General features: G+C 47.0%; 1 protein-coding gene across 2 annotated transcripts in view; it reads left to right on the top strand.

Moving 5' to 3' along the window:
- The first annotated feature begins 561 nt into the window (after positions 1 to 561).
- Glra1 (glycine receptor alpha 1) overlaps positions 562 to 24,002 on the top strand; it is an 87,965-nt gene continuing 64,524 nt past the window's right edge. The window contains exon 1 of one of the 2 annotated variants that reach the window (XM_075992550.1): positions 562 to 870. In XM_075992550.1, the coding sequence (XP_075848665.1) occupies positions 815 to 870 (56 nt within the window). In that variant the 5' untranslated portion in view covers positions 562 to 814. The remainder of the gene's footprint in view (positions 871 to 24,002) is intronic. The other variant, XM_075992551.1, reaches the window with a different exon arrangement.

Below are 24,002 nucleotides of genomic sequence, written 5' to 3' on the forward strand. Positions count from 1 at the left end.
TGCCCCTGAAAGCTTGGGATTCTGAGCCCTGCTGGGAAGCCATGGACCCCAGCGGCCCCTGAAAGTTGTGGTGGGCTCTATTGCACCTGCAGCCCCAAAGCAATGGGACACCTTTCCTGCAGCAATCCCAACTTCTTCGGCGGGGACCAGAGAACGCGAACTGCAAGGCAACAGCAGACTGGAACAGAGGCAGGGGAACGAGATTCCGGGACTCGGTTGCGATGCGCCAGCCTGGCACACTCTCCGACATCTAACTGAAGCCAGCACCGTCACCTGCTCCACCTCCCCCCACACACACGCACACACATACACACACACACAACCCCTACAACCCCTCGGGCCAGCCCAGGGCCAGAAAGAAGATGCCAGCCAGGTCTAAGGGTCCGAGGCCAGGACTCTGATCCCCACGGATTTCTTGCTTGCATGAAGCTGGACATCTCGACATAAAATCAAGGGTTAAAAAAAAGAAAAGGAAAAAAAGAAAAGAAAAGAAGAAAATATACCCACCCCCAAGAGTGGCTCCCAGCGCCGCAGGGAGCCTCCAGCGAGTTGAGCATCAGCAGCGCTCTTCCCGCCCGCTGCCGGGCTGGACGCTCTCCGTGGTGCTGAACCTGCACGGCCGCCGCTGTCCGCGGTGCCCAAGCCGCCAGGCTGCAATTCTCCCCGGGCTCTGCCACCTTGTCCCTCTACTCCCTAGCTCCTTTAAACATCTGGATTATTTTCCCCAGAGGCGCTCTCTGGCTTCGTCGCTGCCCATCGGAAACATTTTTGCATCCCCATAACTCGTGGACTTTACAGCACAAGAATCTAGAAAATGTACAGCTTCAACACTCTGCGATTCTACCTTTGGGAGACCATTGTATTCTTCAGGTACGCGATTTCCTATACCGACCACGACTATCCTTATGGTGCAAATGGGGTTCAGGTGGTGTAAAGAGGCTGACTCTACCGTGGCCTCATCAGTTGGGGAGGGGGTACTGTGTGCTGAAGGCCTTTCCATTCCCCTCCCCCCTCCACCCGCAGGGTGTCTGGCTGGTGCGTGTAGGTCCCAGACAGTGGCTGCTCCAGCAGCGGTTTGCCTGTTTCTTGCGGTTTGTCTATCTGACTGTTACACTTCCCCCGATACTCGCCCTCTGGCCCCTCTTCTCATTACCCTTTACTCGGCTGAGGACTTAGAGGAAAGCTTTACGAGTTTTTTAGTTTAATTGGGACCGCATTCTCTCAAACCGCAGTGCTGGAAATCCCGGGTCTCCCGTCTGGGAGCGAAGTGACAACTAGTGGTGACGCGGAAGGTTGCAGTTGGACTTGCTGGGCACAAAACAGAGCATTCTGTCTCCCTTTTGGTTATTTTTCTTGGGGAGGGGGGGGTCAGGGTTCCTGTGGTTTGGAGTTAGGGGGGATAACGCAGTTATGACTTCAGCTTTCAAAGCCCAAACTTAAGTGCAAATCGGGCCTATTTGCGAATAGACACTGAGAAATATTTTCCTTTTAAAACTTTGACTCCATCCTCCCTGGTCCACACTTCTTTCCAAACACTGTTACGGCCGACCCTCCCCTTCTCCAAAGGACACTTCTTATTTATGAATGAAGGCCTATCCCTGCTGCCATGACTGGGCTCTCCATACCCTTCCATTGACTCCTAATTCTCTGTTTACAGGCTTAGCGTTCTTGTGTTAGCCCTAGTGAAAAGTGAAAAATCACGTCTTTAGGAAGTATTGAAACAGATTGGCCTTTTGTAAGTGGGCAAATCATGCCATCTTCAGAGGTGGTGATGATAAATTCCATCTGTATGAATTGAAAAATATTCTTCCCGGCTCTGCAGAGATCGTTAATCTTCCTCGTTCTTGCGTGTCTGCTTCTTGTGTTTTACCACTGAAGTCAGTTAATAGGCATTTTAAAAAAGAAAAGAAAAGAAAGCCCACTCTGGTTGTTTTAAAAACATATACGACCACCAATAAGATCCTCTCTGATCCTAAAACAGCACATAAGTATGATTTGATTACACGGCAAAGAGCTGTTGGTTTGACTAATCCATTGGTTGGTGATATGGATGAGGCCTCCACTCCGAAGTGACAGTTTCTGAATTTGAGCCTCTCTTTGTGTTTTTTTTCTGTCGAGATGATGAAGACGTCTGCTCCTTTCCCAGGGTTACTCCACTGCTAAAGCTTTTAATACCATCTTAAAATAATTCTTTAGTATGCTACTGTCCCAGTCATATAGCTTAGAAAATAAATAGCCAAGTATTTTCTCAAGTCCAACATTCTAGGACCTTGTGAGATTTACCAATTCATGAGAAGTGACAAGAAGTGTCTTATCACTCTACCCTCCCCCACTCCTCTTTTCCTGATGCAGTCCTTGATTTCCCTCTCCCAGACATGAGCTTTCATTAAAAAGGAAAAGGAATCAGTCTAAACAATCTGCATTGTAATCGCTTAGATGAGGGTAAGACTCTGCTGTGTTAATTCCTCAAGTGAACTGGTGGTGGCCCATCAGAGAGTCTCACTGTGTCTCCCTTCCCCTCTACGGATGAAAGCACACATGAGCAGCAATGGACTTGATCGAGAACTCACTGTGCTTCTGAGGAAGCAAGGGGCATGACTAGAGAGATCCGGATCACGCTGGTGCTGCGGCACTATCAAAGCAGGAGGACGGCTGCTTCATCTCAGGAGTCAATGTTCACACCCTTGGCAATTCCCCAGATAGACGATGCAAAAAGGGATCACAAGTGGGTTAACCAAGATATGTCCTTGCTCAAATGGTATTTGCATCTATAATACTTTCATCTTTGGGTAAATTTTAGGTAAGACTTATAACAGACTTAGAGTCTAGGGTAAACAGAGGCCAGCAGCTCCCTTGCAGGTTACAGGAGAATAACTAGCCTTTCTTTCCAAGGGACAGGCTGAGGGCTGGAATGAGCTGGTGTATATTCCCAGGGTCCAAGCCCTTCTTAGATTAAGTAAAGCCAGCTGCTCACCTGTTTGAAATGATTGAAAATCTTGGGGAGCCACCAGGGCACTGTCCAAGGTGCTACTGCACCACATCTGTGTGTAACCAGCGAAACAGCAACACTGACAGCAAAACAAACAAACACAACTGACGTGAGCGATGCTGGAGCCTCACACGCTACCAATGCGGGGAGTGAATGGAGGCATCGGAAAGGCAGACTGGGGTCCTAGGAGACCAGCCGCGCTGCAGTGCTCATCAGCCATGTCCCCACAAAAACATGGAAGCAATTTGGCTGAAGTTCCTGCTCTCGTGTTAAACAGTCTGACAGTCTTAAATTCAATAATACATGACACCCCGTAATCCAATAATATAAATTTTGTGTCACTTGGAGGTTGGGACCCATTTCTACTTGGGCTAAAACTGATATGCAGTTTTTCTTTATTTATTTAATACCAGAAACTCATTCCTTTCTACCCACCTTTAAATCAAAGGGAACATGGCTTTGATCCCCCAGAGTCCTTTCAGAGGCTTGTAGCAAGGATGGAACTAGTATGACCCCAACAGTTTCTTGCCTTCTCAATAACTCAGACAGACATGATCTATGAGGCTGCTTTTCGGCCTCTGCACTATTGGCATTTTGATCTTTGTAATTCTTTGTCATGACGTCTGCCCTGTGCATTGTAGCAGCCTGTCTGGTGCCAATAGCATCTTTTCTTCCTGATCACAACAAACAAGAAGGTCCCCAGACACTGCAAACTAACCCAGGGTACAGTGAGAAGATGCAGGATTGCTCCAGTTTAAAAATGACAATAAAAATAACTAGATTTGTAATCAGCTGCTCTGATGCACTAATCATAATAATAAAAAGGTCGAGTGTGCCTGGGGGAACAGCCCCTGGTAGAATACACAGCATGTCCCACTGAAACAGAAAGAAACCTAGCTTGTGCTTCAGCGGGGGATAAATACAGAGGGACATAAACTAAGTGATTTTGCCACAAAGCACCACCTTTTCCTTAAATACCTCTTCCATTTCCCATCCCAGTCGATGATGCCTTATGCTGAGGTTTTAGCCTCTGTGTGTCAATCACTTGCTAAGAAAGCTGATCAAAACTTTGAAATTCAGATGTTACTATCAATTATAAGGCAAGAATGGCCATGATAAATAATATTGTTTAATCTCTCTATCACTATGGACAGATAAATGAGTTTTCCTGAGATAGGTCCTCTTGGAAAGGTTCCCAAGCTTACCAAGAAGGGCAGACAACCACTTTGGTCTTTCTCCCTGGTAACAGCTATGTTCTGCCTGAGTCCTGCCTACTATATCTGAGGGCACTGCAAAACACATCTAGAAGTTTCTGAAATGACTCAAGAGCTTTCTTCTAAAGAACTAAGCCCATGAGGCAACTCTGCCTCAGGGCTAACCAAAATGTCCTCTGGCGACTTTGGAAAGATGGGAAAGAAATGTCATTTTGGCAGTTTGGACAGGGACCTAAAGCCAATAAAACAGAATTATAAATCCCCACAGAACATCTGCATTATTTGAGAAGCTGGGAATGACCTACCAGGAACTCATGAGAAATTTATCTTTGAGATGGTCTGATGAAGGCCGCAGCTATGTGGGGCAATGGAGAGAGCAGAACTGCTCTGGTCCATGGGCTCTGACTTCCAGAGCCAACTCTGCCTTCCTTCTGCGGCACAGCCATAGGAGGTCTCCTTGTGGCTACTCTAGTATCAACTCGGATGGCTAAACCCAACCATTAGAAGTTCCCTTCAGGCTCTAAGCAACCCACTTGCAAAGACAGGACCCCATCTGCACAAAGGCTCTGGATAAACCAGTCCCAGTGGCTCCCCTGCCGTCATTCCTTCACCAGGTATTGACTAATTGTGTGACTGTGTGTCCCATTCAGAACCGGGCACTCCACAGGGACACACGCCATTCCTGCAGAAAGAAGCCTTTTCCCTTGCAGCAGAGGGTCTACAGGGATCACCTCCAGGCAGCCCGTACAGGGCCTATGACAGCATCACACTAATGTGGATGTCATTAACTTTATTTCCTTCATCAGCTGGCAGAAGCCAAAATGATTTTTAAGATGGATGGTACTGTCTCCTGTCTGCCCAGCTCGAGGCGCTTCTGCGGGTTTTTTAGTGTGGCCTCCGCAGCAGCAGACCTGAGATCTGGAATTGAGCTATAGTAACATGACCTTGAGAAGACTCTGTGACCCTTCTGGGTCTCACTTTGCCCACCTTTAAAATGAAAGTGCTCCTCCAATCACACTCGCAAAAATTATTTTTAGCTGTTCCTGTTGGCAATGACCTTTTCCCCAGGCTTTCCCCGTAACAGTACAGATTGGGTTAAAGTGATTGCAGTGTATCTCAGCTATTACCAAAATAATAATAATAACAGCTGCTCCCAGACCCAGAAGTCAGAAAAGATTGAGGCCCTCAGCCAGCTCCTTCCCTCTTTGAACAGGTCCCCTAAGAAGGACTTGATGACTGACAAAGACTATAAACACCTACCTTCCCATCCCAGGAAATGTTCGGCGTGCTGAGATGCATGACACCCCACCACTACCTTCATCTGAAAGACTGGGGAGAAAGGCAAAGGTTCTCTACTTTCTGTAACAACTGTTAAACACTTACCCCACCCCCTTGCATACACATATAAAGCCTATTTTTTTAGCTGTTTACTGAACCCATCCTTGCCTTATCCACCCATTGCCATTAGTCAAAAGAATATCCAACTGTCAGGCACTCCCCAACTACCGCAGCACAAGCAATACCCCTCGCTGAGTCTACTTAAGATGAAACACTGCTAAGGACCTGTGGTGCTTCCTTGTCAGCCCGTATGGTTTGGGCAGAGGTAAGAACCCAATTGGCTACAGTCTTTGAAACATTTTAAGGAGATTCCAAGTCCCCTTAAGATTGCCAGTACCTCTGATGTACCCGCAGCCTCCACATTGAGAAACATTAGATTTGATTTAGCCTATGCGACTGCAAAAGAAGAATAGATTTATTTTTAATGCACACAGAAATTCTGGCTCAAGGGAACGAAGAACTTTCTGGAATCTTTATTGAATGGTGCAGGAGCTGCTATAGTGGTCATGACATTCAGAGGAGGGAGAAAAGCAGGGAATGGAAATCTACCTGCCAGGGTGATATAGAAATTCCCACTTCTATAGATGATGAGATTGCGGGTGATTTTCTGCAAAAGAATAAATGAAATGCAGACCAGAGACAACCTTGACAATGCTTACACCCCTCACACACACTTCTTGTTCTAACTCCCAAATTGGCTCCTAAAATTTGTGGGCGCTAAATCAGGCCAAGAGCACATACTCCGTGGTATTTTTCTCATTTTTCAAAATAGATAGGATAATAAGTAAATTAGGCAATGAACCTACACACGCAATGTAGCAAATAATTATTAAAAGTATAATATAAAAATATACCTAATAATATAAAAAACCTGCATTTAAGAAAGGAAAAGGGCTTCAGAATGCACCAGAAGGACCTAGCAGAAAATTTACCATACGGCAAATAAAGCCACAGTCACAGTTGCTGTTCCTGTCACTTAGGATCTCCCTGCCCTGAACTCCAACTGCCTCCTGCAACCCCACTCCCTGTGAAGCCTAGCACACAACCAAAGACACAACGGGGTGCCAGCAACTTCATTGAGAAAGCGGTTAGCAGGGAACAGTGGCTGGATGCTGGGGGGGTGGTTAGCCACACAGAGCTTGGCTTTGGAATGTGATCTCTTAGGAGGGGTGCCAAGGGGCACCAAAGCTTTTGAAATGGTGTTTAAAGATCCCTTTGTGGCTTCCTGAAGTTGATATTGTCTGAAGCTAATTCGGCACAATTAGATTACCACTCTCAGCCTTTGAGTCCGCCTGCTTTGTAGAATCTATTACTAGATGAGTTTACCATCTTAACAGGATGCTGCTGACAATTGGGAATCTCAGCCATGAAGTAGGCAGCAGTCCTCTCTCTTGCCTCATGTGTGAGGGGTGCCCACAGGACACCCAAGTCCAGTCCCATGCTCGGGAGCTGCATCCTCATATTTGATATGTGTTCACTCCAGGGGGTCACACTGTCCCTCAGGAGCCAAGGAATCTGAAGCAGCATGAGTTCTGAGCAGACTTAGAATCTGATCTGTCAAGCCTAGTTGAGAAGGGCTTGCTAAAGAGACAGTTCCCAAGAACTTGAGAGGTTCGAGTTTACAGAAAGGGTATGATTACCAAATAATAACACGTGAAGTCAGTGCTGGAAGTGATGGAGAGATGTGGGGACTGACGGTGGAGATAACCTCACCAGTGCACACAGATGTACACAGATGCACAGATTTGCACATGTCAATCAAACATAATTAAAGGTAGCTTTAAAAAATTAAATAGTTGGGAGTGGAAAGTGGCTAGGTGGTAGAGTACCTCCCTAGGATGAAATGCTGAATAGGGTCCCTAGTGCCACAAAGTAGCAACATTGTAAAAGTAACATGCAGGTAACCGATCAGGCTACAGAATCAGGCTCTCCTGGGATGGGACCAGAGACTGAAGTGCTCAAAAAAGACTTTTTAAGCTGAATTTTTTCAAATTTTCGGCACATAGCAAGTGCCAAGGGTCTTGTGAAGATGCAGTTTCTGAGATGTGGGGCATAGGAGTCAGTCTTCCTGAAGACCTCTCACGACACAGAGGCTTACGTGGATAGGAAGCAAGGCCCTAGAGCATCCTGACTGTGGCCATGTGTGAAGAAGCTCTTCCACTTTGCAGTGGGGGGAAAAGGAAAATACAAACAAGTAGGGACAGGGCTCCCCAAACCGTCAGTCACGCACCTTTCCCCAGACTTCTTCACCATGTTGTCTGCAAAGCCTGTGTGCCAGATGATGCCACTGTGTTCTCCCTTCTTCTCCTGGGCAGCCAGCCCCACCTGAGATGGCAATGCAGTCCCTGAACCCTGGTGCACCATCAGCTCCCACTCACACACCAGACCTGCACTGTGAGAGGATGCAGACAGAGAGAGGTATCAAGGGATGGGAATGCTATCCTGGCCCCAAAGGCCATCAGACACAGCAATGAGCATCTGGGACTGAGGGAGGAGTGGACCTGATGTCAGAAGGAACCCCAGAGGACAGATAAAATCTCACTCACCCATCTTCCTGAGCACCTGATACTCTCAACCCTAGAGCCTTGCTTGGGACTCCCAGAGGTTCAGAAGGCTCTGCATAACCCCGTCATTGGTCTGACCTCAGGACCATATCCTTCTTTCTGCACCCTTTTAGTTTGTCCTCCTTTCCAGGGAGTCTGTCGCTACCTCATACCCATGAGAGCTACTGTTTTGCTCTCCTGGCTTTTGAACGTGTGTGTTTATTGCAATGTGTTCCTTTCTGCAACCCTCCCCAGCTCCAAAGGACTGCGGCAAGCTGCCGGCTCCTGCAGTAGCACCTCAGTTTGCAGAGTAAGCTGCCCGGTCATTCAGTCACCTTAAAAAGACTTAGGGCAATGGTACCTAACTCCATTCCAGAGCTCAGAGAACTGAGGCTTAGAGGAGAAACATCATGGGCCTTTGAGTGATGCAAGAAACCTGGATGATAATCACAGGGTAAAGGCGAGGTTGAGCCAAGATTCAAACACTGGCTGCTAATTCACCACACTGATTCACATCTCCGGGATGGCATCAAGCTGGTAGTCCTCCCATTCTGTGAAAGCCAGGTGCTGTGATGTATGTCTATAATCCTAGCACTGGGGAGGCTGAAAGAGACGGGATATGAGTTCAAAACCAACCTGGTCTACACAATGGGGCTGGGGTGGGTGCAACCTTGGGATAAGAAAACTAAGAATTTCCCAACCAGCCTTGGAATTAACAGAGCCATATTATTTACTCTTTAGCTACTATTTATTTATTAGGCATTCTTTCCCTTTCTCTTAATTGTTTTTAAAACAATTACAATTTTTATTTTGTGTACACACATGTGTGTGCAAACATGCATATGCCACAGTACAGGATGTAGAGGTCATGGGGCAACTTGCAAGAATCTGTTCTCTCCATTCACCATGCGGGTCTCATGGGTCAAACTCAAGTTGTCAGGCCTGGTGGTAAGCACTTTCACCACCTCGGCCATCTCACTGTCCCTCTCAATCATTTTAATCATAGGATATATGCACACATTTCTTTTCTAGACATTCTAGTGCTAGAGAGAAGCCAGATCTCCTGGCTTAGAAATCACCGCCCTGACATTTTAATCTCTCAGAGTCACATCCCTGGGGAGCTGTTGTGGTTAGCAAGCTAGCAGCCTCTCCTCTCTACCGGGGACCACAAAGGGGAGTGTCTGTAACCCCAGCATTTGGAAAGCTGAGGCAGGAGCATGACCATGAAATATGGAGTCCAACCTGGACTACATAGTAAGTTCCAGGACAGTCTGGGGTATAGAGGGAAAGGAAAGAGGAGGAGAGAAGAGGGAAGGAGAAGAGAGAAGAGGGGAGGAGAGGAGAGGAGAAGAGAGGAGAGGAGAGGACAGGAGAGGAGAAGAGAGGGGAGGGGAGGGGAAGGGAGGGGAGGAGAGGAGTGGCAGGAAGGAAAGCCCCTAGGATTATTACGCTACCTTTGATCCTCCCACACTCACCAGGAGACACTGAAGCAGATAAGGAAGATGGAGGAGGCAAGTTTGTCTCTCTTAAGAATCAAGAGCCGATTCTTTGAGGCGAATGTAGCTAGTAACGGTTTCCATGACCTGTACACACACATGAGTTTCCAGCCTTTACCCCTTCCACAAGGGGGAAGCTGGCTACCCTCCAGCCCCACATGAAAGGTTCTTTCTGAGAGTGTGGCTGCTCTCTCCACTGCACCCTTTCTTGTTTGTCCCCAAATCATCTGAGCTCTCCACATGATGGGAGCACATTCCTGATTGAGAGACCAAGCAGGGCAGCACACTCTCTGGTCCAGGAACGAAATATTAAAAGCTATTTTCCCCTGTATTCAGACTAACAGATTGTGCGGCCACACAGTCTAACCCCAGCGTGGAGGACGTAGTATCCTTAGTGTGCCCTTACCTTCTGTATGAGAGTGTGGGGAGGAAGTTCTGCCTCAGGCACTGGCCACCTCACCTCATGCCTCCATTAGTGCTGCCAGAAAACAGAGGGGAATGTCTCCTTAGAACCCTCTAGACCAGGAGGCTGGGTGACCAAGTCTACAGGTAACCCTCCTGAGTCACTCTGGCTCTGCCACTTGTTCCTAGCATTTCTCCAAGTGACACAGAGACAGACCCCCGTGTGCCTCTAGTGGGTCACTGCCAGAAGAAAATAAATCAATACACATGAAGTCTCTGGCAATCAACTTTTGAGACAGATATACTGCTAGATTCCTTTCCTTTCCTTTATCTTGAGTTAAGCAACATAAGAAGAGATGTTGAGGGTCAAAGCCCACAGAAATCTTATTCCCTTGGATGAGCCATTTAGCACTTTGACATCCACCCTTTCGGATGATTTTTATATCACAACAGTCACCAAAACATTACTGTATTTGTACCTGGCTTTATTCTCAGTGATGAATATGAGTAAGTCCGTGGGCTCCTCAGAGCTATGATGTTGAGCAAAACCGGTTTTCACCCCATTGTGTGGATGAGCTTAAAGAGTCTTCCTAGGGCCACCCAGTCTGAACCAGGCAATCTTAGACAGGGATGCAAGTGGTCTGCCTTAGAAACCCTTCCCCTGTTATGGTGATGTGATTTGGGTACCATTTGTGATGGACCACCATGGTTCCAGGAGCCATGCTGGCTTTCTCTTGAGCATGCCATGTCTTCAACACTTAACCTCCCAGCTTGCCCCATGAAGCCCCCACTTCTATTTCTATCTATTTTACATGATACAAACCAAATCCCAAGATGAAGTCTATGAGTCCCCATTCCAGACTCTCAGTGGCCCTCAGCTCCCTCCATAACGCTGGAAACTGTGCACCCCCTCAGAGGCACTCCGAACAGTCAGCTTTGCACTGGATCCTGCTTTCCTTGTTGAAGGATCTTGGCAACTTCTCAGCCATTCTCAACCTCAATAGTCCTGTCTTTAAATGGCCAGGGGGCGTCGCTCAGTTGGTTGAGTGTCTGCCTGCCATCACAGAGCTCTGGGTTTGGTCCCAGTACTACACAAGCCTGACCTTAGAGCCCTAGCTTGTCATCCCAGCACTCAAGAAGTAGAGGCAGGAAGATCAGGAGTTCAGAGTCACCTTGGGATATATGATTGGTTCCAGATCAGTCTGAGCTACTTGGGACACTATCTCAAAAACAATTTTAAAAGATAGGAATAGTAACACAAGCCGTTAACAGAGAGTAATTCCCTCTCCACAGCTGAGATCCTACCCATACCTCAAGACCCATCTTTAGCTTTACCTCTTTCATGGGTATCCCCTGGGTAACTACTGTCCCTACCACCAACTGAGCCTGAATTCTCCTTTCAAACGTCCCTGAAAAATAGGCTGGAGAGATGTCTTAGCCTGTTGGAAGAGCACACACCACTCTTCCAAAGGACCTGAGTTCAAGTCCCAGCATCCACATCAAGTGTTTCATAACCACCTGTAACTCTGTTCCAGGGAAATCTGATGCACCCCAACACACGGTGACAAATACCCTTAAAGAAAAATAATGAAAGTCAAAAAATAAAAATAAATCATTTTTTTAAAGTCCTTGAAAATATCAACATTACCATCGGCCCTCAGTTTGGGCATAGTGCCTTGCCTGCAGACGGAGCCCTTCTACCTTCCTCACTGGACCATAAACCCCTCAAAAGCCAAGGTGTCTCCCTTGGTGGCCCCCAAGGTTTCAACTAGCTCTTCTTGCCCTTCATGAGCTGTGCTATCCTTGTGGCTTCAGGTACGCTGCACACAGTGTCTGTCCCTGTATGTCTCCTCACAGCCTCCTGTCTCTGGCTACGCAGAAGCCTAGGACCTGGAGGATTGTGCCCAGCCGACCCTGAAGCACTGCTGTGTCTCACCATGACCCCTTTCTGCTCCAGTAAATGAGTCACGGGGTAGAGCATGACTTAAGAGTGGTGCCTCTGTCCTGGCTCTGACACAGCCGCGGGAAGTCGTTCACAGCTGCGGGAAGCCTTGCAGCCTGACAGAGCATGTCTGAGCTCTGGGCCTCCCCAGATCTTTGAGCCATGGCAGATAAGATGAGGTTGTTTCCCATCATATCCCTAGGCCTGCAGTAAAATTCCTTCTGTGGAATAGGACAGACTTTTTTTTTCTTTTTTTTTATTAAAAAGAAAAAAAAATTCCACCTCCTCCCAGCCTCCCATTTCCCTCCCCCTCCTCCCACCCCTCTCCCCCTCCCCCCACTTTTCTCCTCCTCCCTCTCCAGTCCGAAGAGTAGTCAGAGTTCCCTGCCCTGTGGGAAATCCAAGGTCCTACCCACTCCATCCAGGTCTAGGAAGGTGAACATCCAAACTGGTTAGGCTCCCACAAAGCCAGAACATGAAGTAGGATCAAAACCCCGTGCCATTGTCCTTGGCTTCTCATCAGCCCTCATTGTCCACCATGTTCAGAGAGTCCGGTTTTATCCCTTGCTTTTTCAGTCACAGACCAGCTGGCCTTGGTGAGCTCCCAATAGATCAGCCCCACTGTCTCAGTGGGTGGGTGCACCCCTCGTGGTCCTGACTTCCTTGCTCATGTTCTCCCTCCTTCTGCTCCTCATTGGGACCTTGGGAGCTTAGTCTGATGCTCCAGTGTGGGTCTCTGTAGGACAGACTTTTTAAGGTGGTTTTCTCTACAGCCACACTACCGTGAAGGCATGTGATCTCATCAGAAATGGTTTCGTTTGTGAAGAAGGCATGGGCTTCGTGGAAGGTGGCTTCCTCTGTACAACCCAAAACAGTTACTAGAAAAAAGAATTCTAAATGAAAAGGCCGATATCATGTCTTCAAAGAAGGGCTTAAAGGGTTTGTTGGCTTCAACACGTAAAAAGTTGCACCTCCTGAAAGATAGTAACAAAGCAAGTAAAAGATGGGATGTCCCAGACTCTCTCTCAGGTGCAATGACCTGGAGTTCAGAGCTAGCCAGGTCTTTCGCCACTAGCAAGCTCTGCTCGTGTGTGTGTGTGTGTGTGTGTGTGTGTGTGTGTGTGTACACGCAGAAGCCAGAGTACAACCTCTGAGGTTGCACAGGTACTGTCCATCCTCTTTTTGAAGCAGGGTCTCTCTTGGGCTAGGAACTCACCAAGTAGACCAGACTTGCCGGCCAATGAGTCCCAGGGATCCTCTGTCTCCACCTCCTCAGTGCCGGGATTACAAGCACAGGCCACTATGCCGGGCTTTTTCTTAAGTGAGTTCTGAGGATGAAACTCGGGTCTCTGGAGCCCTTTATCTCCCCAGCCCTCTGCTTCACAGAGGGTTGCAACTGAGTCTTGGGTTTCCCATGTCTGAGACGAGATGAGACTACATAAAGAAGATGGCCTTTCCAGCTGCCGTGCATAAGGCTTCATTTAAGCTGGCTAGCAAGAGAGCCTGGAATTGAAGATTGGTTGTCTGGAGTCCTAGCAATGCTATGAATTAGATGTACATCTTAGAGCAAGATTGTTTGAAGGATTCTGAAATTGTCCTCTTCTGTGTCATGGAAATAGTAAGCCTCCCTGAGAGGTCACCATTCATGTTGAATGACAGGTGGCTAGCAGAGTGTGGACACTGCCTCTGGTAACTGACATCATGCAAAGCAAGAAAGCCATCACGGCCATTTTTAGAGGGCTAGGTGCCAAGGGTGGGTGGAACATGGAAGGATCCGACTGGCTGTCTGGAGACGAGGAGACAGTATAATGATGAAGACAGTTTCGTGAGGCTCAGGATGATAAAAGTGGGCCACGGGAAATGACTAAATCTCAGGGACCAATGGGTGCCGAGAGAGTGGAGCAGATAAAAGGCAAAAAGTGGAACTGAGCCCAAGGACGAGGGCAGACAGTTCTAGGTCCTGTCACCCAGGCTCAGCCAGCTCACATTCTGCCTCTCCCCTCTCAGTGGCCTTCTACTCAGCTGAAAGTGAGTCAGTTCTTCACTCTGCATAAAAAAAAAAAAAAACAGTTCCCACCAGAGACCAGCCATAGTTCTAAGTCACAAGGAGAGAGAGAAAGACACACGAACAAGCAGGAGCATCCTGGCCTTCGAACGCTTTCTTTCTAGAGGGGCTTAAATGACAAACTAAATGAAAAGATGAGAAAGTGAGAACTTCAGAGTCTGCGGCTCACTCAGTAAAGTGCTTGCTGCACAAACATGAGGACCTGATTTTGATCCCCTGAATGTACATAAAAACCTGAGTACAGTGTGCAGCCCGGGGGAGACAGACAAAGGGACCCCCAGAGTTCACTGGCCAAACAACCAGGCCAATTTAGTAACCTCCAGGTTTAGTGAAAGACCCTGTATCAAAAATAATGTGGAGAAATGATTGAGGAAAATGCTAGACATCCTGCTATGGTTAGCATACTTACACACGTGTGCAAGCACACACACACGCACATGCGCATGCAAGAACAGGTATATAACACACATACAATAACTTCAGAATCTGGTGGCATTACCAAACCAACAAAACAAAGAACAGGCCAGAGCTCAATCCACAAACATTTGCCCCCAAGTGCCTACGCTTTCACCCACACCCCTCTTCTCATTGCACCTATAATACAGGGAGATGGGCAGATGGAAGGAAACTGTATTTTCCTACAGACGAGGAGGCTAAAAGTCAGACAGGAGACCGGTGTCACATGACCAGAAAGAGGCACAAAGTAATCCCATTCCATGGAGGAAAGCCAAAACTATCCAAGATGGGGCCAATGAGATGGTTCTGTGAGTAGAGATACTTGCCACCAAGCCTGACCACTGGAGTTTGATCCTCAGACCCACATGGTGGAAGGAGAGACCTGATTTCACAGATTAACCCCTGACCTCCATACATGCCTCCACACACACATAAACAAATAAATGAAACATAATAAAAACATTTTTTTAATTGAATGGGTTAGCAAAACTCAAACATCAAAGAAGTGTATTTGGTAGAAAACCATTTTCATTTTTTTTAAATGTGGAATAAGTGTTCTCATGTGAAGCAGGGAGTGCAGAGATATGGACCCAAAATTGTTTATAGCCTCCATCTCTTGAGAATGAGACTGTGGGGGACTCTTATTTATGGCATTAAATAGTTCAGCGATGCTTGGGTGTTTCACAATAATACAAAGTAGTTTTAAATGTGAAAATAAAATGTTTTTGAAGGAAGACAGTGCCGGAGAGTACAAGCTTGGAGACATGTGATCAAGGCAGCCCACCTTTCAAGGGTAAAGACACACTGAGCCACAGAGGGGAGAGACAGATCCAAAAGGGTCATGGTTGAGCCAACTGCAATTCACCCTGGAATATATGAGCCTAAAGGCTGAGACCCTTTGGGATGTTTGCAGGGATCTTCTGAGCAACTAGAAGATGCTTTCCTCATTGAAATTGTGATGCTTGAAGTATAAGGTCATTGGAAGATGGAAGGCCAAAGTCATGCTGTAGACTTGGGCTTTTCATTTGTTTTTTATGTGTTGGTGTACATGTGTACACATGAGTTGAGGGCGCTATGTGTGCACATGTCTGTGCATGCATGTGGAGGTCAGAGGACTTTAGTTTAGTTGTAATTCCTCTGAGTCTGAGACAGACTCTCTCATCAGCCTTGGAGTCACCAATCAGGCTAGGCTGGCTGGTCAGTGAGCCCCAGGGATCCCCCTGTCTCCACTTCCCAGGGCTATGCTGACAAGCACGTGCCTGAACAGCCAGATTTTTTGACATAGGTTCTGGAGTCTAACTCCGGTCCTCATGACTCCATGACAAGCACATTACCAACTCAGCCATCTCCCCAACACTAGACTTACAGGGTATTTTAGAAGAAAGTGAAGACCAAGACATATTCTCAACAGGGTAACTTGGGTCTACCCTATTGGGGGGGGGCTATTTTAGAAAATCTTCTAAGAGAGGGAAGATGGGGGGTGGGATGAGAACTAAGCTAAAGATGAAAAGAATTCTACAGCCTGGTGCCTCCCGTTCCAAGGGAGAACTGAGGCCACAGGGAAAGACCCTTCTTCAGAGTCACAATAGTTTAATGTCCAGGCCAGACTAGAGCCTAGAACTCTGTGTCTCATTCCCATGACAACAATCCCCAGCATCGGATGGGGTTTCTGCTGGTGACATGCAGATAAATAGCAAAGGTACGGGATAATTCTGTTTTCATCATCATGAGTTTCACTTTAGAAAGACAACTTTGCCTTATGGACAAGAATTCCTCTAAGTAAGAATTCTTATAATTACCAGCATTAGCACATAGCACGGGCTTACAGCCTTCCATATGTCAGGACATTTCTATATGTTCCATGTGAGGAGGGGTGGGTGTATCTCAGTGGGAGAGCACCTACTCAACATGTACAAAGCCCTGGCTTCAATTCCTAGTACCCTAAGAAGATACGCGCTCTGGTATACAACTTTTTGATTTAATAGCAACCCCATGAAGTAGGTACCATGATCACCCCCATTTTTTGGATCAAGAGCCTAAAGCCAGGATCTTAACCAACATGGGACTCTTTTAGGCCATCTTACCTAATTTGAATTCAAAGTGTTCATTGGAAAAGTCATTTTCCTTTAGAATCTGGTGTTTTTCATAGGCAGAAAACTATGTGATGAGATAGGGTGAAAGAAGGGAGAGACCCTGAGGAGGAAAGACAAAGGGCTCACCCCCAAATCACAGACTTGTCTAGCGGGAGAGGAAGGAGGAGACCGACCTTGCCCCACCCAGGTTCTGCTGCAACAAAGTTCAGGTTCCCTCTTTATCTGGCACTGTGAGACTCGGAACCAGGTTAAGTTCCCTTCGCCCACACAACGCTCTCATCCGTCTGTAACTCCAGTTCCCAGGGACCCAGGGGCCTCTTCAGGCCTCCCGGGGCACCAGACATGCACACGGTGCACAGACATGCATGCAAGCAAAACACTCACACACATCAAATAATTTAAAAAAAAATAAGAGGACTAACGCTGTAACTCAGTTGGTAAGTGCTTTCCCAACATGCACAGGTCCCCGGGTTGGATCCCCAGCACCACATAGACCCGGTACCTATAACCCCAGTACTGGAAAGTTAGAGACAAGAGAGTCAGGCGCGCAGGGTCATCCTCAGCTACATGGTATGTCTGAAACCAGGATGGGCACCTGAGACTCTATCTGAAAAACTATTCTTTAGTTTATATTTTGGAAAGATTTACTTCATTCTTAATCATGTATATTTAGGAGGAGATGGTATGACCCCACGAGTGCTGGTGGCTGAGGAGGTCAGAGGCGGGTGATTCCCTGGAACTGGAATTACAGGCAGTCGTAAAACACCATATGGGTGCTGGGAGTTGAAGCTGGGTTCTCTGGAAGAGCAGTAAGCACTCTTAAACACTGAGTCATCTGTCCCGTCCCTCAAAAAGGAATTTTTAATCAATTTATTAGAAAAAATACACAAGTGAAAAATAGAACCCTGGTCCCAGCACCACCATCTCAGCCACGCCCTGTAGATCACAGGGTCAAGTAAAATTCCAGCTTCTACTTGAACTCTGGACAGAAACTCTTCTTCCTCAGGCAGCCTCTTCCATTACAAGAAAGCTCTGATGGTCAGAATAGCCCATTCTCGTGTGCACAAAGCAGCCACACTCTAAAAGCCCCGCTCACTTTGTCTGGTTGCTTGGAACAAACCTACAAAACTACAGAAGCAGAACACTTGGGGTTGGGGAGACGGCACAGTCGGGGATGTGCCTATTGGATAAACACAGAGACCTAGGGGGTGATGCAGATAGCCTATATAAAAACCTGGTGTGACAGCACACACTTGTAACCCCAGCAACAACCCTGAAGATGCTGGGAACACAGATCCCTAAGGCTTACTGGCCAGCTAGACTCACCTAGTGTTTGAACTCCAAGCCAATGAGACCCTTCCTCAAAATAACTAAGTAGATAGTGCCTGAGGAACGGTGATTGAGACTGACCTCTGGCTCCCACATGTACTCATACACAGATGAACCCACACCCATGTGTGAAAACATATACATATAAGTAAATCCACACATGAGAACATGCATGCATGCACCATCTGGTCCCGCTCCCACCCTGCCACCTATAGGCCGTGTAACTTCCTACACATCACTTCCGCCTGCTGAAGCTCAGCCACCTCCTTCCCACAACAGGAATGCAAAATACCTACCTGGCTGAGCATCTCGCAGAAGAGAAATACCTAATATTTGCAAACGGCTTAGCTCAGTGCCTGGAAAAACAGAAAAAGGCTTCCAGACCATTGTTTCACTAAGTCAGGTCCCTACCTCCCCACAACAGCCCAACACACTGGTCCCTTTTGCCTAAACCTTCTCTCCGCCAAACACCCAGAGTCCTTAATTATTCCTTATAGGTCAATTTCAAGTTTGTTTACCAGACCAGTTGTTCCTTTCTGGACCTGTTCCAGATGCTAATATCCCGCTTAAAATGCAGGGCCTACAACCGAACACAATAAATTAGCCAGGATTTGAAGTGCAGCCCACATCCAGCAGTGCCTGCCCTCCCTGCCTCTTACAGGCTTTAGATTCTTCTGGGGTTCACAGAATGAAGAGTTTTAATCTGGACTGAAATCAAATGGCAATGAAGGCCACCTATACCCTCTGCAGGAACCTGAACTTGTGGCGGTTATCAGACAAAACAAGGTCTCTGTCACCTACCATGTCTTTTCTCACTTAACCCTAGCAATCCTGGAGGGTGCCCTGTTAGCACCTTTCTTTTACTTATAATAAACAGTCCTCTGAGACTCAAGGGACTTGTTCAAGGTCACCGGGTGATAAGAGGCAGGCTCTGTGTTGGCTTCAGCCTATGGCCTTCCTGTGTCCTTAGCATTTAAGGACATGAGGACTGTCAGGATGAAAATGGTGGCAAACACAAGCAGAGCGATTCAGTAGGGAAAGCGACACCATGTGCCACATGTGGACATCCGAGCCATCTGCCACAGAGGTGCCCGGCTCCCCCCAGCATGCATCAGTGACTGTGGCTACCTGGGCAGTGGGAGCTGGTGCCTGAGAAGGGAAGGCAGGGGGTCATGTCCCTTCTTGTCAACTGCTCACAACCTGCATTATGAAGATGCCATTTCTAATTTTCTGTGGTGATGGGGTGGGAGGCTCCTTCTCGCGGTCACAGCTGTCTACCTCAGAAGCAATCCCAGGCTTGGGCTCGGCAGCTTTGACTTCCACGACAGGAGCAGAGATTTGCCACAAGGGGGCTTTCAGTGTGACTTATGACAAAGTTGAAAATACTGCCAAAAAGGTTTGCTTTGCAGTTCAAGGGGGATACTGAGGCAGATGGCTATTTGGGCAACAGATTTATCAAAGGTCATTAATACTATGGACGGACAGACAATGGCAGCATGGGGGAGGGGGTTCTGAGGTGAGTTCAGGTCCGCATGACAGAGGGAAGGTACCTTCCTGTACGTACATTTTAGAGGAAAGGGGAGGAAGAGGGGGTTCAACTCTCCCCTTAGTAGCCCATGACAGCCATTGCTGAAGTTAGTCAACGAACAGTCAGTTAAAGAATGTCAGATGATTGGCAGGCATCTTTCCTGCCTTACCACTACTGGGAGTCCACAGGTGAAGGGACGCAAGAGTCTAGAGAAACAACTCACTCGAGTTTGAAAACTAAATAAGTAGAGTAGCTACATGGCTTTTCCAAAACGGAGGAGCTTTACAAAATGGTGTGGCCCTGGAAACCACTGTCCGTGCCCATCCACAGAAGGACCGCTGGCTAAAGACAAAGACCAGCACATGGCAGCAAGCGCTGTCATTTAAAACCATGTTTCTAAAAATTTAATAATGAGGGGAAAAAATGCACATTCACAAGGGGACGCTCATTCAGAATCCTCCAAGAAAAACCCCAAAACAAAATTACCTAAAGCAGAGGCAGATGGGTCTCTGCTGTGAGTTCCCTGGTCTGCAAAGTGAGTTCCAGAACAGCCAGGATTGTTACACAGAAAAATACTGTCTGTCTCAGAGAGAGAGAGAGAGAGAGAGAGAGAGAGAGAAGAAAAAAGAAAAAACACAAACTATCTATACAGGGGAAAGAAAAACTAGAAGAAATTTATTGGTATGTCACCTAAAGGATTCCTGGTAGGGTCCAAGTGACAAGATGCTGGTGGGTTTCATCTTTATTGCATCCTTGTACTTTTCCAACATGCATATATTGCCTCCATCACTGGAGAAAAATGTTGTGTTTTAGAGTACTGCACAGCCCTGGTCTGAAGGCCAGCAGCCCGCTAGTAGCTGGACACTTCTGCCACTGGACAGCATCCATCTGTGTGTGTGCGATGACTGCCCTCTTACTATCAGATCTTAATCCTTTTCATCAAAATGTTAATGCAAGGCTATTAATTAACTACAGAGAAATCACTAAGGGTGCAGCAGAATAATTACCCAAGGGGTGCATGGTACTTCTACATAGGACTATGAGTTGCCGTAGTAGGCTCCAGTGTAGAGCACAGAAAAGCTTCCAGAAATTTCTAGGCACTCCTCCATGCTTCACCATCACAGAGCCCCGATCAGCCAACTCTGAATCAATGAAAACTGTTTAACACTAACGACACAGGAGCACTCTGATATTGATAATATGAAATGTAGAAAGAATGCTTGTTCTGTAAAACCCACCCCACCCCAGTTAACAGCAAGTCTATATGCCACACCCACGCAGAGAGAGGGGCAGGGGAGATCATGGTCTATTACAGTGTGTTAGTCACTGTACTGCTACAACCAAATACCCCGAGCTGTGTGTTCAAACAATACACATTTGTTTTTCATAGTTCTGGAGGAAGAGAGAGAGAAGCAGTAGGAGAAAGAATGTTCTGCTCCAAAACTAGCTTTTATTTGTATAGTGTATTATGTTGTCTTCAACAAGTCTCTTCATGTGTGTGTGTGTGTGTGTGTGAGAGAGAGAGAGAGAGAGAGAGAGAGCGAGAGAGAGAGAGAGAGAGAGAGAGAGAGAGAGAGAGAGAGAGAGAGAGAGATCATTACAGATAGCACAACCATGACTGGCTTTCCATGGGCTCTGGGGATTCGAACTCGGTTCTCACACCAGTGCAGCTTTGGGTGGGCTTTGGGGCTCCCTGTTTTCTCTCCACTTCCTGAGAGTGGAGGAGAGTATGACCAGCCAGCTCCAGCTCTTGACTCACCTGGTGCCATGTCTTCTCCACCTCCATGGACTTTATCCTTCGGGAAAATGGAAACCAAAATATCTGTTCTCACTTGAGTTACTCATTGTCAGGGTATTTTATCCCAGTGCCCAGAAAAGGAACTAACACAGATAATCACGAGTTACCTAGTGCAGAATTTATACAAGCAATCGCGGCTGCTGTGAGTTTGGGAGCCATGGCAGGTCCCTAAGTCAGCACTCTGCACAGCTCAGCCCTTCCTCCAGCTTTTCTGTTCTTCCTGCTCCCATTTCCACAGTGTTCCTGGAGCCTTGGAGGGGTTGCAACAGATATTCAAGCTCTTATTTGTTGTAGATTGATTTCCACTTACTAGTTCCTGTGATGCACTGACTGTCACAAGTTGGTCACTGATATAGGTAAGAGAGAGGACCTGGGTGGGACATTAAAACTCTAGAACCCCCAGCTTCCTCATTTTAGTTGTATGAGAGATTGGATAGCATATATGATGCTATTAACTGTGTGTGTGTGTGTATGTGTGTGTGTGTGTGTGTGTGTGTGATGTATATGTTCATGGGCTTGTTCTAGTGTGTGAGTGCAGGCACAAACTTGCCACAGTGCGTGTGTGGAGGTCAGAGGAAGGCCTCAAGTGTTGGTTCTTACCTTCTACCTTGAGACAATCTCTTTCTGACTTGCTACTGCATGCACCAGACCAACTGGCCCACAGGTTTCCAGGGAGTCTCCTGTCTCTACCTCCCATCCTGTGACAAGAACACTCACGTTATAGACGAGTACTGTCATGTTTAGCTTCATGTGGGTTCTGGGGATTCGAACTCAGGTTCTCACGCCAGCACAGCAAGTATTTCTACTCCCTGAGTCATCTCTCCAGTCCGAATATAATTAATTTTATGTCTGGCTCTTTATAGCCACTCAATAAGGAATGGTGGATATTGTTGTTTTTAAACTCTGCTCCAACACGGACTATTTAGATATGTAATAAGTATTCTATAATTACTTAGTAAGTAAATAAATGAACTAATGAACTTAACACTATCTCAAATGTGATGGTTATTAACTTGGAGTGCCTAATAAAGAAAACCCTTGACTAATCTGAGAAATTAACATTTGTTTTCAAAGCATTGGTTTAAAAAAAAAAACACTGGAACCTTTTGTCAATCAAGAGCTGAGTTTGTAAAGGCAGACAGAGCACAGAGCTTTAACAGTGAGTGAACTGGGTGGAAAAGAGTAAAATGAACGGCAAGGGGGAACCTGTTTTTTTTGTTTTGTTTTGATTTTTTTTTACCATTTTGCATGTGCCAGACAGACAGTCTACTACTGAACCCCATGCCCAGCCCTTGGCGTTGTGAGAAAGACTCTCACTCTGTAGCTCCTGCTGGCCTTGAACTCACAATCCTCTTGTCTCCACATGCCAAGTGCTACCGTGTTCCAACCCCACCACCACACCTGCCCACTGCTGGTTTACCTGAGACAAGTTTTGGTAGAGATTATTTCAAAAGCAATAAAGAAAGACTTCATCCATCCCTTTATTACCTTTTGAAAATGAGCAAATCTTCAAACAAATGTCCCACATCCAATCCAGGGACCCCTCAGTGGCCTCACAGCTCTACTATCTGGGCCATGAACAACCTGTTTGCCTGGTGTTGCTGCTGTGGGGGTGCTAGGGGATCCAAGGCAGTCGTGGGTCAAGAATGATGTCCATGTTGTTCTCAAACCATGCTTTTCAACCCTGAGTGCCCCAGGCTCTCACCTACAGTCCCAAAGAGCCGTAGAAACACGAAGAGCAGCTTCATGAGAAGCAGGGATGTCACAGTGTGGGCCGATAAGATGGCTGGGCTCCTAGGTTTGCTCGTCACTAGAGGCACAATCTTGGCTAATGTCTGAAAGGGACTGCATCAGCCTCTGCACCAGTAAAACGGGGTGATGATGTCATCTTTGTGGGGTCATGATGGAGACCGGATATGCTAATATATGCAAAGTGCCCAATGAACAGGAGCCACCACCATCACAAGGTCTCCAACACACATCTCATTTCCCTCCTGTTTGTCCTCTGTGTTTATATTCCTCCACCTGTGACCTCAAATGACCAATCTCTCCTCATCTGTTCAATTTCTTTTCCCTAAACTTTCTGTTCAGCAGCCCAGGCTCCATTCTCTGCACACACATACACACACACATCTCTCCAGTGAGATTTATCTGATTAAACAGAAAGCCGCACTGAAGGTAATAAGAGCCGTCCGCTCTCTCGGCTGAGGCTGGTTCGTGGTGCGCATGCTGATGACACCAAGCGTGCAGAGAGCTTGGACTTGGCTACAGCAACACCCCCAGACATGCCCCCCAACACAAAAGCCTCTAAAGAGTTGCTTGTATCCCCATGTCCCTGTCTCATCCAGGACCACTTAACACCCACCCTACCCCACCCCATACCGCACCCTACCTCCCCTCTAATGAGATACATGGGAAAGTCAGAGCCAAGAAAAGCAGTGGATGCAGAATTATAATTAGTGACATAAGGTATTAGGCATATGGGGCCTCCGCACACACGTGGGTTTGACTGTGGCAAGCTGCCATGTCATTCCATGGAATGTTCATGAATTTTCCAGAAATGAAAAGGAATGGCTTCTCCTTCATAGCCCTGGATTCTCCCAAAGAACATTAAGAATTTGGGCTGGAGAGATGACTTAAACAAAAAAGTTCTTGCCACACAAGCATAAGAATCTGAATTGCACCCCCAGCACCCATAAGAAAAACCCAGGTGCTGGGTTACACACCCTGGTAACCCCAATCAATGATAGGGAGGCAGAGATAGGAGAATCCAGCCAGTCTAGGCAAAGCAATGAGCTCCAAGTTCCGT

This window comes from Microtus pennsylvanicus, chromosome 11 (genome assembly GCF_037038515.1).
Source record: "Microtus pennsylvanicus isolate mMicPen1 chromosome 11, mMicPen1.hap1, whole genome shotgun sequence".
NCBI classification, from domain to species: domain Eukaryota; kingdom Metazoa; phylum Chordata; class Mammalia; order Rodentia; family Cricetidae; genus Microtus; species Microtus pennsylvanicus.